Genomic DNA, 16,323 nt, shown 5'->3' with positions numbered 1-16,323 from the left:
TTTATTTGTAATTGTAATTGTATTTGTTTTTGTATTTGTATTTGTTCCATTATTAAGCATCACGTTATTATGCTAAAAAAATGAGGAAAAAGCCAAAAGGATGTCTGTTTATATTCAGTTATGTATTCATTAGTTCGTCTAAGTTCGTTTTTGAAAAAAAATTGAAATCAGTTTGTATGTTAGTTTGCTTATTTAGAGGTTATATAATAAGTCAGTTAGTTCGTATAGTAGTTTCGTTTTTAGACGTAATGTAATAAGCCGGGTCAGAGCGTTTGAGCTACTTAAATATTTCCCTTCCATACCCTTACACCTGGCCCTGTTACAACCCTTTTAAGACCTCTTGATTTGCATTTGTGTCAAGGCAGCTTGATATGTGCTTATGAGTGATACTGAGAGCAGAGTGATACTGGCACATCTTTTGCTAGTCCATATATTAAACCGAGAGGAGAGATGTTATATTACGAGGGGTATGAGCATGTGTGCCTTAACCGGAAACAAAGTACACTTGTCTGGGCGGCTCTATTGTTTTTATTTATAGCACTTAACCGTATTTGTGAGATGTCAATCTAAAAACAGTGTCAGTCTGGCTAACTGGGTATGACCTTAAACCTTACTAGTATTAATGGCGATAATCTACATACCTATGATGGAGGTTGATGTTTGCTTTAGAGTTTTGCTTGAGGGCAAGCAAAAGATAAGTGTGGGGATGTGATGGTCGGTTAATTTGTATATGTTTTAGTTCGTTTATTATTTAGTTTTAATTGTTTATTCTAGAACTTTCGATACTTCATATGTGTATTATTGGTTTTCAGGTCACAGATGCTAAAGTACTCAATTTGGACCTGTTGTGACATGGTATGAAGACCCGAGATGTCCAGCACGCGAAACGAGGAAGTTTAATGATGTTTGCTGGTGACGAGACCCATCGTGATACGCGAAGGGCTCGCTTGAGGACCCATCGCGTATCGCGATAGGGGGTGCAGACGGGAATTTTAGGTTTAAATAATATTTTTCATTCTTAAGAACCCTAACTCCGTTTTTGTGACCAAGAGGCGATTCCAGCAGCTACAAGAGGTGATTTTCACCACCATAGCTTGTGCCAAGACTCTACATATGATTCATATCATCCATATCCAAGATTCAATGATGTCAAGGCTCGGCTAATCTTCTAGAATCGCACCAGGGATGTATAGTTTGTAATCTTACAGTTTTTCTCATGTGATTAAGAACACTTGTGTATAATTATTGATGGTTGATATATGATTATTGATGTTTGGTATTTATGTGTGTTCGATCGGTTTAGGTTTACGTTGGTCTGAACGATCTGTTACCAGTTGCTAGATAATTAATCATATAACTTTTTGGTTAGATTGAATACGATAAAACATACGATTGCCCTTAACTGAGTCACACTGGAAAGGACTGTTTGATACCCAGTGTCGTGTTTAAAGTAATTGTTGATGTCTAAGGTTTTGTCTGATTGATCAGTTTTTAGTTAATTGTTAATAATTAATCTGTTAGGTTGCATGAGATAACTGTAGGTTGCTTACTTGAGTTCCCGGGTGTGATTTGTTTTGTTTACTGCTTAAAACTCGTTCACTTGTTCGTTGCTTAGTTCTCTAAATTTACTTAAATTGCTTGTGTGATCAGCACTAAACACTAGTTACTTCATAATATTAAATCTGTACACGAATTGCATTGTCCACATATTCCTTGTGATACGATACCCTACTTGCTCTAACTATTTAGTTTAATTAGGTTTTTGATTGACTTGAACGACGGTCATCATCATGAACATCAAAAGAGATGAAGATAACAAACACATACTGAACAAACTAGAACAATCTAACAAAATGTGGATGAATCTTTCTTCTTTAATGGTGATGGATGATGATGATGATGATAGCCTCTAATCCTTCAAACTCTCTACAAGACCTTCAATATGAGTGTAAAGTGGGTGTTTTACAAGAGAAACCCGTATAGAAGTTTTCTTCAAGCACACCAAATGAGTGCAACATGCCCCTACATTTATAGACTGTCTGGGTGATCGAGCACGACCCCGTGTAGGAGGAGGCACGCCCCCGTGTATAGGTGTCCAGTTGCATTTTATGTTATGTCAGATCGTACAAGATGACTCACCACAGACAAAAGAAATATAACATATCCTCTATATATTTTTTAGCTGCTGGAGGAGTTCTCCTTGCTGGAGCTATCATAACAGAGGAATGCATCTTACTTCCTCCATAAGTTCTAAATTCTCTTTTAAAAATATTTTCTAAAGTACAAAGAACTATCTTCATACCAAGTGCTCTTCTGTTATGAATATCATTTTCATTAAAACTTTGAAAAGTTTTTAATCTTTCTGTCTCTATATTGTAAGAAAGAGATGCATGAACCTTTTCTATTATAATCAGATGATATGCAGGGTAATTATTGTTTTTATAAAAATCAGGCCCTGCAGAAAATAGTTTTAACACCATAACATCACTTGGAGTAATAGTAGAGTTATATAGATAACTGTCCCTTACTCCGTCCCTAACCCATTTTGGTAAAAAGGAAATTTCTGGGAAATTTGGTGATGTAAGATATATTGAATTTATTGATCCAAAATCATACCAGTATCTTATTTCTTCAGGGGAATTACCTTGTAAGTAATTAATTCTGGGGTAAACCCCAGTACAATCAACATATCTTATATCTGTATTTTTAAGGTTATATAAATCTCTCATTTTAAACCACTGTTGCTCAACAAGATCTTGTTGAGTTGGTATCCTTTGGAAAGTATTATCAAAATTTGAAGTCTGCCCAGAATGTGGTTTAAAATTATAATGTTTTTCTTTAGGTTCATCTTGATCAGAAGTAACATCTATTGTTTGAACTCCCTTTGAAGATGACGGGATATCTCTTTTTTCTATTTTCACCTACTTATATATAGGAGATAAATCCACTCTTTCTTTTATTTGGTGCTTTACCAAAGATTTCAATATCATGCTATCATATTCATAAAAGACTATTTTTGAGTCTATAAGAAGACAATTTCTTGTGATCAAATCTTTTAGGTCTGAGACCTGTTCAGGGAGAGTGCTAAAATAACTTAGCATCTCTTTTATATCTTTCATTGTTTCTTTTATAGACACCACCTGCCTATCCATGTCTTCAATATGCTTATCCATTTTTTGGGCTACCTCATGATCTTCCATCTCTGGTTAAAAAATCTGCTAATACATTTTTATCAGATTTAATTATTTCTATATCAAAATTATATTCGGATAGTAAAGTTTGCCATCTAATTAACCTTTTATACTCAGGTTTAGAGGGTAAATTGTTTTTTATAAAAGCTTTTACTTGTGTATTATCAGTTCTTAGTAAAAATCTAACTGGTAATAGAAAATAATAAAGCTTTTGACAACTTTTTACAACTGCTAAAAGCTCTTTTTCGTTAATATGATATCTTGTTTCAGTGTCACTAAAAGTGCCTGAACAGTATCTACAAATGCTTTCACCAACTTTTTTATTTTCGGAGTCATAGTCTATTTTTTTAAGTATCCCACTCCAATAATATTCTGAAGCATCTGTTTCTAATATCAAATCATCGTTTTCTTTAGGTAATTGTAATTTTGGTAAGTTCCTACAATATTCTTTTATATTTTTCACTTGGTCTTCTAAGCTTTTATCAAAACTAAATATCTTATCTTTCTTTAAAATTATTTTCTTATCTATTAAAATTTCTTGTTTATATTCTCCTAATTGTTCATTTTGACAATCGATTATGTTGTTATTTATTTTACTACTAGAGGCTGTATCCGATGAATTTAGGAATCAATTTTTGACAATCAATTTAGGAATAAGACCTAGAGATCATCATTTATATTATGGATTAAACATTCAAGAAAGGGCTTTAGATATTAATATAACATCCAATAAAGTTATGATACCTTTATTATCTAAAAAGGATATTCAAGAAAAAATACAAAAGGTAAGACCAGAAATAAGAAATACTTTAGGATGGGTTCACGTTGGAGCCATCCAAATAATAATAAAATCCACATTCAAAGAAGGCAAGTATTGATAAAAGTTTTAATAATAAAGACTTAAAAAGGTTTTAGTTTAAAATTATATAATTAAAAATATATAGATTTATTTTATATGTTAAAATTAAAAATTGGTTAAGTATTTTATAAAAAATTATATTGTATATAAATATTATTATTTATTATATAAAATATTAGTTTAAAGGTAATCTTTATTAATAAATAACAAATCTAACTAAATTATTATTTCACAAATACCGATCGATCTCAAATCATTATTAATATATATTATTTATTACAACGTTAAATAAAAATTAATACTTATAATTAAAAGGATTTAGTTTTGTTACTATTATATATTTTTAATAACCTTTACAAAGTTAATTTTAAATAAATTATTTTAAACTCTCATATACTCGTTCATATCTAAAATCTTTATTAGTCTATTTATTAATTCGTAGTATTCTTCAATTATCACTCTTCTTTAGGATTTGTTCTTGTTAACTCTCGACGAGCGTGATGCATAATATTTACTATTCTCATACCTTTTCTTATTCGATAAGGTGAGTAATCACTCCCCTTCTTTTTACTTGTTTTCCAAACTTTTGGGGACATATGCGTACTTACAATATTTACATACTATTAGTATTCACATTAGCACCTATTAACCTTGTGTGCTATCAATTATGTGCCTAACTTGCTACTTATTGATTTGTTTATTTGAACGCATTCAGAGAGGTCCATTATATTCACCTATTAGTATGATCATACCACTGTCGTAGTGGCCGGCTCCAGTCGCATGACAATGGTTTCACCGACAACTCAATTATAGTAACCAACGCCCGATTTGCATGGCAACGTGCCCACTCATCGTTATTTGCTTACAATATTACATGCTTTGGCTTAATTGTATACCGCATTAAGGACAGTTTGCTGATGTTTTTTTTTTCTTTTCTCATATTATATTGTATTGAATTAACTGGTGTTTTACTCACTCAACCTAGGGTTGACAAAAATATATCTATTTTATACGCATATGCATGTTTTAGAATGAGTTGATTGCATTATTGGTGAAGAATTAAGGTTGCTTATGTTAGAAGAGTATTATCAAGACATAATATACAAGACTCAAATTTTGAACTTATCTATTTTTGCTTTAATGAATTGTATTTGGTTATTTGACAACTGTTAGGATTTGTTTGAATATTTAATTAAAACAAATAGATATTGCCACTTTTGAATTATTGCATGATAGTAGCTTGAGGGCTGTGAACAATTAGTTCGCGCCCCAGCATTTCCGCCTTAGGTTGGGGTGTGTTATGCTATGGCTATTGTACTTAGTTACTTGCAATGTGGGAGAAAAATACGCCATCGATATGCTGGTGAAACCTTGACTGACTTTAAAAGATTATATAACAGTCGTTAAATACACAAATAGTTTTCTGTTGCAAACTCAGTTGGAACGTCTGTCATTCCCGGGATTTATTCCACAATTCAAAGGTTCCCTGAGTTTAGTAACCTGTTGGAAAAAATGTTACGACTAACTTAATAGCATGCCTGCTTGGTCTGTTGTGTTTGGATCTAGACATATATGTAATCGGTCTAAGTTGCTTTAATTTTCTATTTTGTATTGTAACATTTTAGACATTAGGTAATATCATTTATTGTTTCACTGACTCTTTATGATAAATAACCTGTGTATCATATAGCATAAATATTTGTCTGTGTGTAAAGGTTTAACGTTTCACCTAAAATTGTTTGTTCGTGTGCCATTTGAAAACATTTCTTGTTTGTGTGATGTTAACATATAATAAAATAGGTTTGTATAAATACATGGATTGTATTTCTTGATCAAGTTGCAGACTATACTTGCCTGGTTTTATCATTTCAAACCTCGCAAAGGATGGTTCGATTTATAGGTTTAAAACTTAATTCTAAATAAAATATTAAATATTATTATTTGATGTCCGTATCATGATGAGACGGTATGTATCATCATGTTTGACCTGTTGACTGCAATCTATTTAAGACGGACCGTATAACTATTAGAGGACCCATATATATGTGACTGGCCGTCTCAAGTTGTATTATGATCTATAACAAAGTTTGAGATGAGACGGACTGTATAATGATTAGACGATCAGTCTAATCTCACTATTTGGCCCGTTAAGGGTGAAAATCATTTCAACATTTCTTGTGATTTGTTTAACATTGTATGATCATGTACAAGTATGAAACATGTATATTGTATCTAAATATAGTTTTGACATAAGTTTGATCGATTAAAGTTTGAATACTTGTTTAAACTAAATAAACGAACTTTAACGAATGCTTAATGTACCTACCTTCCCTCCAAGCTAGAAAAAAACCTAGGGATGAATTGAAATTGCTTCTAAAACACCTCGAAAACTTGGTCAAAGCCTCCTACTTGGTAAAAACCTCTTGGTCTTGCTTGAACTTGCTTATGAACACTTGAAACACTAAGAACACTAAACTAACTTACTTTGCGAGTGTGGTATGATAAACTGAGTCAGTGTGCAAGTTATCGACGCTCAAGCATGAATTTTTATAGGCCAATATGACCTGGTGAGTCAGCAATGAGTACTTGACATGTCGGGTTCGAGTTTTGACACCTCTTGCTGACACATGGGATTAGACGAACTGTTTAATTATGAGACAGCCCATCTCATAATTACGGCCTGCCTCGTCTAAAAAATATGGCACGTGAGACACCCCATACGGTGCATAAGATACCCCATCTCATCTGGAAATCTTCGGGTCTGGGTTTGGTTTGATATGGATCGTCTAATAATAAGACGGTTCGTCTCATTCTAACTTTTGGAAAATTACAAATTGAACCCTGTACTTCAAGTTTGAAAAAATGACCAAAGGTTCCCTCAACTTCTAAAGTTGTCATAAATGACATCGAAGTGTTCGGGTGTTGCATCCATGCTTTCACGGATGCTCGCTTACTAACCTGTCTTCGAGCTTACTCTGATGTCGACTGGTTCGGCTTTCCAAATGACTGTCGGTCCAAGGGGGGGTCACTATATATTTGAGACATAATATTATCTCGTGGACCGTTCACAAACCTTGTACGGTCTCCCGCTCCTCTACTGAATCAGAATATAAAGTTCTTGCAGATACAGGAACATATATAATTTGGTTAAAAGCTCTCCTACACGAGCCCGGTATTAAAACTAAAATTTGACCCACACTATGGTGCGACAAGTTGGATTCTACCTATTTGTATGTAAATCCCGTGTTTCATGCATGTACAAAACACATTCAGGTTGATTTTCACTTTGTTAGAGAAAAGGTGGCTCAAGGTAAACTAAATGTTCGATTTATATCCACAGGTGATCAAATAGCTGAGCTGATATCTTCACAAAGCCTCTACCATCACAACGTTTTCTCCTTCTACGGTCCAAGCTTCAGGTCATTCCCCGCCCTTATCTTGCGGGAGAACATTTGTTATATTTTATATTTTTAGATGGTAGTAATATGTAACTTTGTTCCCTATATAATGAGTTATCTTGTACTTCTTTATTCATCAATTATAGTAACAAAAACCCTTCAGTTTATCTTTGGGCATTCTTTTTACCTCTTTCCTTTCATCTAATCTAATATTTTCTCTTAATCTTATAGTCCTTATATTTACCGTATAGTCTTTATCAGGTGGTTTTAACGTTATTTTCATATGTGATATTCATCACAGCCTTAGGAACATCAGAAAACCGCATGGGGTTAGCCCTCGGGTCATCGATATTGTACATGGTTAAACATGTGTATTGGGTGAATTGTTCTGAGGAAGCCTCACTTCATTGTCGATGCATGTATGACGACTATAGAATCTCTAATGTTAATAATACAATCATATAGGGCAACAAATATTACGTTAAGACAACTAACTATATGTTCATGAAAACCCACAAAATCCAAGTGGTGACAATATGTTTTTCTCATATGTAACATATATGTTATTATGTTCCTATCGGGGAGTTCAGTGTTTGAATCAGAGTCGAGAAGCCTGAAATTGGAGTCGACTGGCATTCGAGTTTGAAGGTTCGAATTCGATTTAGTTATAGAACTTTAATGTTGTGAGTTTGAATGATTTATTTGTTTGTTGTTAAAAACTCATGTTTATAGTGACTTTGAAATTGAAATGAACTCAAATACGAATTAGGTAGTTTGAATAGGAGCCGGATCGAATGTATTTGAAAATTAACATAATTTGATTCGTTCGTTGTTCATAAAAATAAAAATAAAAATAAAAAAAATGGTAAAATGGTGTGCTGGCAGTGGCGGTTTCTTCTCTTGCCCGCGTTGTATAAAAACAAAGAAAGAAACCCACCCACCCACCCATTGGAAAAATAAAAATAAAAATTAATAATAATAATAATAATCAGATCAAACTCTTGGCATTTTGTTTCTCTCTCATACTCAACCCCCGAATTTTGCTCCATTCTCTCTCTAACAAACATTCCACATATTCAGATCTGATCGCCGAGGAAGGAAGGTCAAGAATAATAATAATAATAATAATAATAATAATAATAATAATAATAATAATAATGGCGGGTGTATCACCTCTTGCCAAATACAAACTGGTGTTTTTGGGGGATCAATCAGTCGGCAAAACCAGCATCATCACCAGATTCATGTACGACAAATTCGATACAACCTATCAGGTATTATTATTTTCTAAATTGTATGCGATGATCGGATCGGAGGTTTTTGTAACTTATGATCGATGATATCATGCCAATTGTATATATAGGTTTTGCGTTCATTCGTTCGTTATTATTGTTTTACATGTATGTATGTATGTATTTTGGGGATTCATCAATTATTTCTCCTCCTAAACTTTGAAAGTGATCATTTGAATTTGATTTCATGACGCTCAGATATTGATTTTGATTTACCAAATGTTAAACATTTTCCTAATATTATCTTGATCATCTGTAAGCATGATTAACTTTGATATCAATCCCGGAAATACAAGAACATTCATATATTACTTGTACGATGCTATACCTGGTAGAATATGTACCTTGAAGGAAGGAAACAATGTTCTCAAGCGCATACTTTTTATTATTATTATTCACACTGTACATTAATTAGCCTCTTATCTTTGTTATGCTCTTCTTATGTTCCATTTGCCCTTATCCTTAATAACTGTTTTTTGTGATTGATCTTCTGGTAATATGGCGGTGTTTTAAACCTCTGATTTATATTCATTTTGGATTCTGACTGCACTGCAGGCTACCATCGGCATTGATTTCTTGTCAAAAACAATGTACCTGGAAGATAGAACAGTTCGATTACAACTTTGGTACTTGTTTCGTTTTTTAATCATTCCTTATAAATCATTGAGTTCATGTGTTTCATTTACAATTTCATAAAATTTTGTCTGGTCACATTTCAGGGATACTGCTGGGCAGGAAAGATTTAGGAGTCTGATTCCAAGCTATATAAGAGATTCATCAGTTGCAGTCATTGTATATGATGTTGCTAGTGAGTAGAACCAAACATGCGTTACATTTTATTATTTCAGATTACGGGTGTAAGTGAGCCGACCCGAGCTTGGCTCGTTTAACTTATGAGATCTTGAGCTCTATCTTTAACGGTTCAACTCGGCTCGTTAGTGGATTTTTGAGCTCGAGCTTGGCTCGTTTAACTTATGAGACCTTGAGCTTTATCTTTAACGGTTGAACTCGGCATAGTAGTTTTTCGAGCTCGAGCTTGGCTCGTTTAACTTATGATAGCTTGAGCTCTATCTTTAATGGTTGATCTCGCCTCGTTAGTAGTTTTTTGAGCTCGAGCTTGGCTCGTTTCTTATTCATTGATAATTTTATTATTGATTTTTACATATGGTTTGAGATGGTTTGGACATGTAAAGAGAAGACAGACGACGAATCCTGTTAGATCCGTAGAAAACATTACTATAGAGAAGACAGACGACGAATCCTGTTAGATCCGTAGAAAACATTACTATAGAGGGGAGGAGGGGTAGAGGACGACCGAAATTGACTTGGGATGAGAGGATTAGGCATGATTTGATAGACCTAAACCTCTCCGAGGACATGGTTGAGGATAGGAATTCGTGGAGAAGTAAAATTAAAGTTAAGGATTTTTAGAGAGAATTGAATACCTTAGGGCTTAGACTTAACTTATTTAGGTCACATACCATAATGGTATTTCCCTTACATATATTATTATTATTATAATTATTATTAGCTTTTATATAGCTGTTAAACTGTGATCTTACTATTAATATTATTATAATTAGTAGTAGTTTTTATATAACTGTTAAACTTTGATTTCCTTTATTTTGCTTCATACACATGTACTTAGAGCCGAGGGTCTCTCTGGAAGCCACCTCTTTATTCCTTTGGATAGAGGTACGGTGTGCCTACATCCCACCCTCCCCAGACCCTACTTATAGCTTTGCTGTCGGTGGGATTTTACTGGGTATGATTGATTGATTGATTGATTGATTTTTACATATGGTGTAATTATATTTTTTATATATAGCATAATAATTTGTATATTTTATTCAGTTATTTTATCATAAGTTTAGGCTCGCGAGCCAGCTCGAGCACGATAAGTGAAGCTCGGGCTTGGGCTCATTTATTGAACAAGCTTATCTGTAGGCTCGACCTCGTTTATTAACGTCATTGTAATATTTATATCAAACTTGTAATTGCAACGTCTTAAATTAATTTTTGTACAAAAGTATTATCTTACTATTTTAATATATATAATATTGTAGCCTTACTTATTACATTAATTGTCTACACAATGTATCTAAAGGGTCAAAGAAGAGTTGACTTCCAATATTATCTATTTGACCTGCATATTAAATTCACCCCTTTTGACCCCAACCCGGTTTGACCTATTACCCAAACTGCGCATTTGCTCTCTAGGATATTGTTTTGATATGTGCAATATAATTTTTGTTATTATCGAGTAAATACACTCGCACACTTGCTTGAAACAAGAATTCATATAAATGTATCAGACAATTGTTTGTTCTTTTTTAACCCGTTCCCTATGTGGGATTTTTTATTTTGCAGACCGACAGTCATTCTTGAACACTGCTAAGTGGATAGAAGAAGTACGTACTGAGCGTGGCACTGATGTCATCATAGTTCTTGTTGGAAACAAAACCGATCTTGTTGACAAAAGGTTTGAGATTTATTGTTTGAACACATCTGATAAGTCCAACTTTTTTATTTGCAGATATTGTAGTGTAGAGGTGGTGAGATAGGCGGGAGGATAAAATAGGGTTGGGGACTGGGGTCAATACTGTTTTTTTTTTGTTTGCTACTGGTCAAAATGAGACGAGTTGGGTTGGAATCAACTGTCATCATGCATTCATTAAAACCAACATTTTTATAACAAGACTAATAAATATCAAAATTATTGAATAAATTATATACATAAAAAATATACTTTTGGGCGATTTTCAACGTATATGAGTTGTCGGATACTCAGATTATCTGAAGCATTCCTTTTCTAGCTAATTTGTTTCGTTTACCAGTTTAACTCGTTTGAGATAATAATAACCCAATTACCCAAATATATGTTTATCTTAACATTAGAACCATATTTCGGGTTGAGGTATGTTTTAGCTTCTATTCATTTTGGTTTTTTAGCATTTCAATTTGGGCGCCATTTGTATATTATAATGTGACTATGTGAGAAGCACTGAGGATGTTATCATGATTCTCATTTACTTGATGCTAAAGTTTAATGACTAAACAGGCAAGTTTCAATTGAAGAAGGAGATGGCAAAGCTCGAGAATTTGGAGTCATGTTTATAGAGACCAGTGCAAAAGCCGGATTTAACATCAAGGTTTAATCTCTTACTTAGCTTTTATCTAATAGATTTGCTTTATACACCGGGCTTTCTTTATACACCAAAGTGATTTGCTTAGTTACGTATTATGTGTCTGTATAGTTTTACTCATCAACTGTAAGTCATGGGTAGAGATGCTAAACTGGTCGAACCCAAACACGATACTCATAAAGAGCACAGCCTGTTTCACCTAAAAAAAATTATATTTTTTCGTGTATTAATTACATGCGAGAATGAGCTGGGCCCGAGTTTGTCTAAACTCGAGCTCAACTAGTTTAAGTTAAGAGAACTCTAGCTTGGCTCGTGGGTGGTTTTTCAAGCTTGAGCCTGGCTCGTTGGTAGTTTTTCAGCCTCCCGAGCTCGGGTTATTTACTGTTTTAATTATCTAATTATTTATATATAATGGTATATATAGTTACTTTTATGTATATTTATAATTATAATATTTATGTATCATGATATATTATTTAGGTAATTTATTATAATTCAATAAATAATAATAATTGTTATTATTAAATATATTTAATATATTAAATAGGGATCGAGCTTGTTTATTAGATGGATAGATGGCTCGAGCTGAAGCTTGTTTAGCTTTTTGCGAGCCAATCTTAACTCATGAGCTGCTTGGCTCGCTTACAGTGACACTCCTAGTATCAGTACTCAAAATTACAAATTTACAACAGAAAATATATAATTGTGTATAAAGCAATTACATTTGTGTTGAGGTCAAACCTGTGTAGCGAGTCAAAGTATGTAGGTTTGTAGTGCGGGTCGAGTTGGGATGGGTCACAAAACACTTTTGAAAATAATTTAATTAATAAAAGTGAAACAATCTCTCATCAAAAAGCACTTGTCTTTTTATAATACAGCCTTTGTTTCGGAAGATTGCGGGTGCATTACCGGGAATGGAGACTCTTTCCTCCACAAAACAAGAAGACATGGTTGATGTCAATTTGAAATCTTCGGGTAACGCTTCACAGTCGGAACAACAAGGCGGAGGTTGTGCGTGCTAGAGATGCATTTTGTAATGGGTTTTGGTTGGTTAATTTGTTGATAATTTTGATTTGTAAGTGACATGGTGAAGAAAGTAAGAAGATATGATGTATCTTCGATATACATTTCTAGATATATCATAGAGCAAGACATTCATGATGATATGATTGGTGCTTTTTTTTTATTAGCTTGTTTTGTTTAATATACAAATAATGGGTTGTTTTATATTCAATTGTAGCATTCCCGTAATTCAAGTTACAAATCAAATAAACTGAAACAAACCTGGTGCAATCTATTCAACATTAATTGGCTTAAGCTTATTAGATGAAACAAGTGCATATTAAAACATAACTTGATGTTAGAGACCCTTTAGTCTGCTCAAAGCTTCATCTAGGCATGTTCAAAACGGTTTGGGACTAGGAACCGGAACCGGTTCCTAACCGGTTCCTATATTCAAAACCCCCTTTAAACCGGTTCCAGGCTCGAACCGGTTCTCCCACCCTCGGACCCCTAACCTATCTAACCGGTTCTTATCGGTTCCTAACCCGGTTCCTGTACCGTAACCGGTTCCAACCGGTTACAGTGTAAATTTTTTTTTTTTTTTTCGTTTTTCGTTTGCGATTTGGATTCTAAACTACGATTCGTATTTGTATAACATGAAAAATAAAAAAAACAATTAACATAAAAATAAACAATTAACTGATGAAGAAAAGATTCGGGTAGACCATGTGGAGCCGACCAAACATCACTAGTTAAGTTTATTCCCGTATTTATATTTTCAAAATATGCAATTAGTACCTCTTTGGCCTTCTTCCATAATTTTAAACAATAACGTTTAAGAGTATGACGACTTACGTGAGTGTATTGTGGTTGAAGCGTATCTCGAATCATGGCGGTTAAGTGAGGGTTGTCGAAGTGGCTAAACGGCAAAGCTTCTTGAATCACAAACTTCGCCATACGATCTTGAACTCGATCAATTTGGTATGTAAATATTCCGCCTTCACTATCCATTTGCGTTTGTTGCGAATCGACGTTCTTTTTCAACGCCTTGCAATACGGTTTTTCGATGTGTTTCTTCAAATTTGAATTCCAAAGTGGGTTTAAATAAATCCCACAAAACTTGCACCAAGCCTTCAATGAATGGTCATCACTCAATTCAACCAAATCCCAATTGCACAAAATCTCTTGATTACGATTATGAGGTACAATACGAACGAAACTTGGTTCGGCGTTGGAACCTTGACCAACCGATGATTGTGAGGCAGCCATAACAACAAATATGAATATAGAAGAAGAGAAAACAAGAGATTAGAGAACTCAAAACGTTGTAATAGCGTTTTTTTTGTATTTTTTTGCGTTCGGGTTTGCGTTTTGAGTGTTGTGATGAACCCATGACACCAAATACCTATTTATACTAGTAGTGGGGTGCTTGGGGGAGCCAAAAAACGGCTATTTTTGACCCCAACGGTCAAAAAACGGCCAAAAAAACGATTTCCAACGGCTATATTCGATCCAACGGCTAGAACCGGTTAGGAACCGGTTCCGGATGGTTCGGTTCCAGAACCGGTTCCGGTTCGGTTCCGGTTCCTACCCGCCCCCACTCAGAAATGCAAGAACCGGTCACGGATCATCGGGTTGAATCAGATAGGGTCCGGTTCCTACAAAAAACGAGTAGGAACCGGTTCGGGTCCACCGGTTCGATTCCAGGAACCGGTTTCGTTGAACATCACTAGCTTCATCTAACCCTAACATTACCCCTCCTACAAAATGAATTCTATCTTCATATTCTTGTGTTCATCTTCGCTAGCCCCTAATTTAAGTTAACCCTCTTTGAATCCGCTTTTACTCGGCAAGAAAAATAATCAAATCACCTTCATGTGCCACACACATACTTGAACTTAACCGAAAAATGTAAAGCTCATTAGTGTAAAGAACGAAACATGTACACAAGTTTGAACATAAAGACCACTTTCTATTATTTCTTTTAGTTCAAACAAGAAACCTGAATTTGCTATCGACCTAAAGACGAAAACTATAATTTACTCTTATATTAATTTTATTTATTACTATGGTTGTTTAACGAGCGCAAATAATAACACGAGTTGATCTAATTCGACTCGCTATTATCAACCAAGCCGTACTTGACTTGCCAGCTTATGCGTTGACTCGTTTTTTCTAAACTTTCATTATATGTTTTAAAGTTAATGTACAAATGAAATTAACGTGCTAATTGTGAGAATCAAGTAGAGTAATTGTATATATAAGTGATGTAATTACATAATTACACTACTCGTATATATAATTACTCTACTTGATTCTCACGTTAATTTCATTTGTATTTCCATGCCCCCTTCTTTCGGTTATTGTTTTCAGATGCTTAACAATAGTCAAATTTGTGTGATTATGTACGATTGAAGACCCCTTTATTTTGTGTTTTTACAACGTTTTCGATTTGACAATTTCACAGTTTGGTTAAATTAAGTGTTTAATAACAATAATAATAATTAACTTTTATTTTTAAATAAATAGATTGATAATAATAAATTTAAATAAGAATTAGTATAATGAAATGAACTAGTAGAACAAGTTCGCTGTTTTTTTGCTTTTTCGGTGGAGTTTTATATATTAACCAGATCACTTATTATCATTTTAATAAGTTATAAGATGTTCTTCCCTTATTATGGACGCTGAAGCTTTGTTGTTTTTGTGTAATCTCAACGATTGATCATCATGTTGAATTTAGCATTCTATCATCTTTTACTCAAATATATTCTTAGTTATTATCTTTAAACCTCATAAATGTTTATAAGGGTGTGAAGTGGATGGTACTAACACAGACTTCACACGTCTTTGGGGTAGAACGTGTTCGGGTCAGTCTTGGGGTGAACTCCTGAAACATGTTTAGCTAAACGAGCCATGTTCAGGCTCGTTTGTTTTTCTACTTTTTTAAAATGTACTATGTTAAAACTGAACAATTAAACTAAAACTAGGTTTGAATTAACCGAACAGTAATTGTTTGATGTTATTTACTTATTTGTTTTGTAAGCAAGTTACCGAACAGTAATTGAATTAACCAACAAAACTGAACCGCATTAATTGAATCGAACCAACAGTAAAAGTTAGCAGTTTCCAAATTATTCTAATTTTGTTTGGTATTTAGTATTTACTGCTTCATTTACATGTGAGCCAATGTGTTGTGCAGCAAGTAACATATGCAATTGTTAAAATCATGTAAGTTGGTTCTACTGTTTTAGGCATTGTTTTCCAATTCCTTAGCTGCAAGAGTATAGTATCACACAAAGGACAAATGTTTCTTGACATTAGTTACAGTAGCGTTTCAGCATATTTTTTAGGTAGGCCACATACAAAAGAGACGGTCTAAATATACAAAATGTAGCCTGCAGTCTAATTATGTGGCTTCACGACAATAGATGC

At 33.8% G+C, this 16,323-nt stretch overlaps 1 protein-coding gene across 1 annotated transcript; it reads left to right on the top strand.

The window, feature by feature from the left end:
• The first annotated feature begins 8,599 nt into the window (after window positions 1-8,599).
• LOC143555405 (ras-related protein RABH1e-like) lies at window positions 8,600-13,120 on the top strand. Its single transcript, XM_077044969.1, has 6 exons — window positions 8,600-8,722; window positions 9,296-9,366; window positions 9,460-9,548; window positions 11,111-11,222; window positions 11,802-11,892; window positions 12,765-13,120. The coding sequence occupies exons 1-6, from the start codon at window positions 8,606-8,608 to the stop codon at window positions 12,906-12,908; spliced, it is 624 nt and encodes a 207-aa protein (XP_076901084.1). The 5' UTR covers window positions 8,600-8,605; the 3' UTR covers window positions 12,909-13,120.
• Window positions 13,121-16,323: the final 3,203 nt, after the last annotated feature.

Source organism: Bidens hawaiensis, unplaced genomic scaffold, assembly GCF_021521415.1.
Source record: "Bidens hawaiensis isolate Kalapana, Puna unplaced genomic scaffold, B.hawaiensis_p1.1 tig00018130_1, whole genome shotgun sequence".
In the NCBI taxonomy this organism is placed as follows: Eukaryota; Viridiplantae; Streptophyta; class Magnoliopsida; order Asterales; family Asteraceae; genus Bidens; species Bidens hawaiensis.
Note: the sequence above shows the minus strand (reverse complement) of the source record. Positions and strands in the feature narration are given on the sequence as shown.

What these genes read in the sequence shown, in the direction of transcription:
- LOC143555405 (XM_077044969.1), top strand. Translation starts at nt 8,606, where the DNA reads ATGGCGGGTGTATCACCTCTTGCCAAATACAAACTGGTGTTTTTGGGG. An exon ending in CATTGTATATGATGTTGCTA is followed by an intron (nt 9,549 to 11,110) that starts GTGAGTAGAACC and finishes TTTATTTTGCAG; the next exon opens with ACCGACAGTCATTCTTGAAC. An exon ending in AAGCCGGATTTAACATCAAG is followed by an intron (nt 11,893 to 12,764) that starts GTTTAATCTCTT and finishes TTTATAATACAG; the next exon opens with CCTTTGTTTCGGAAGATTGC.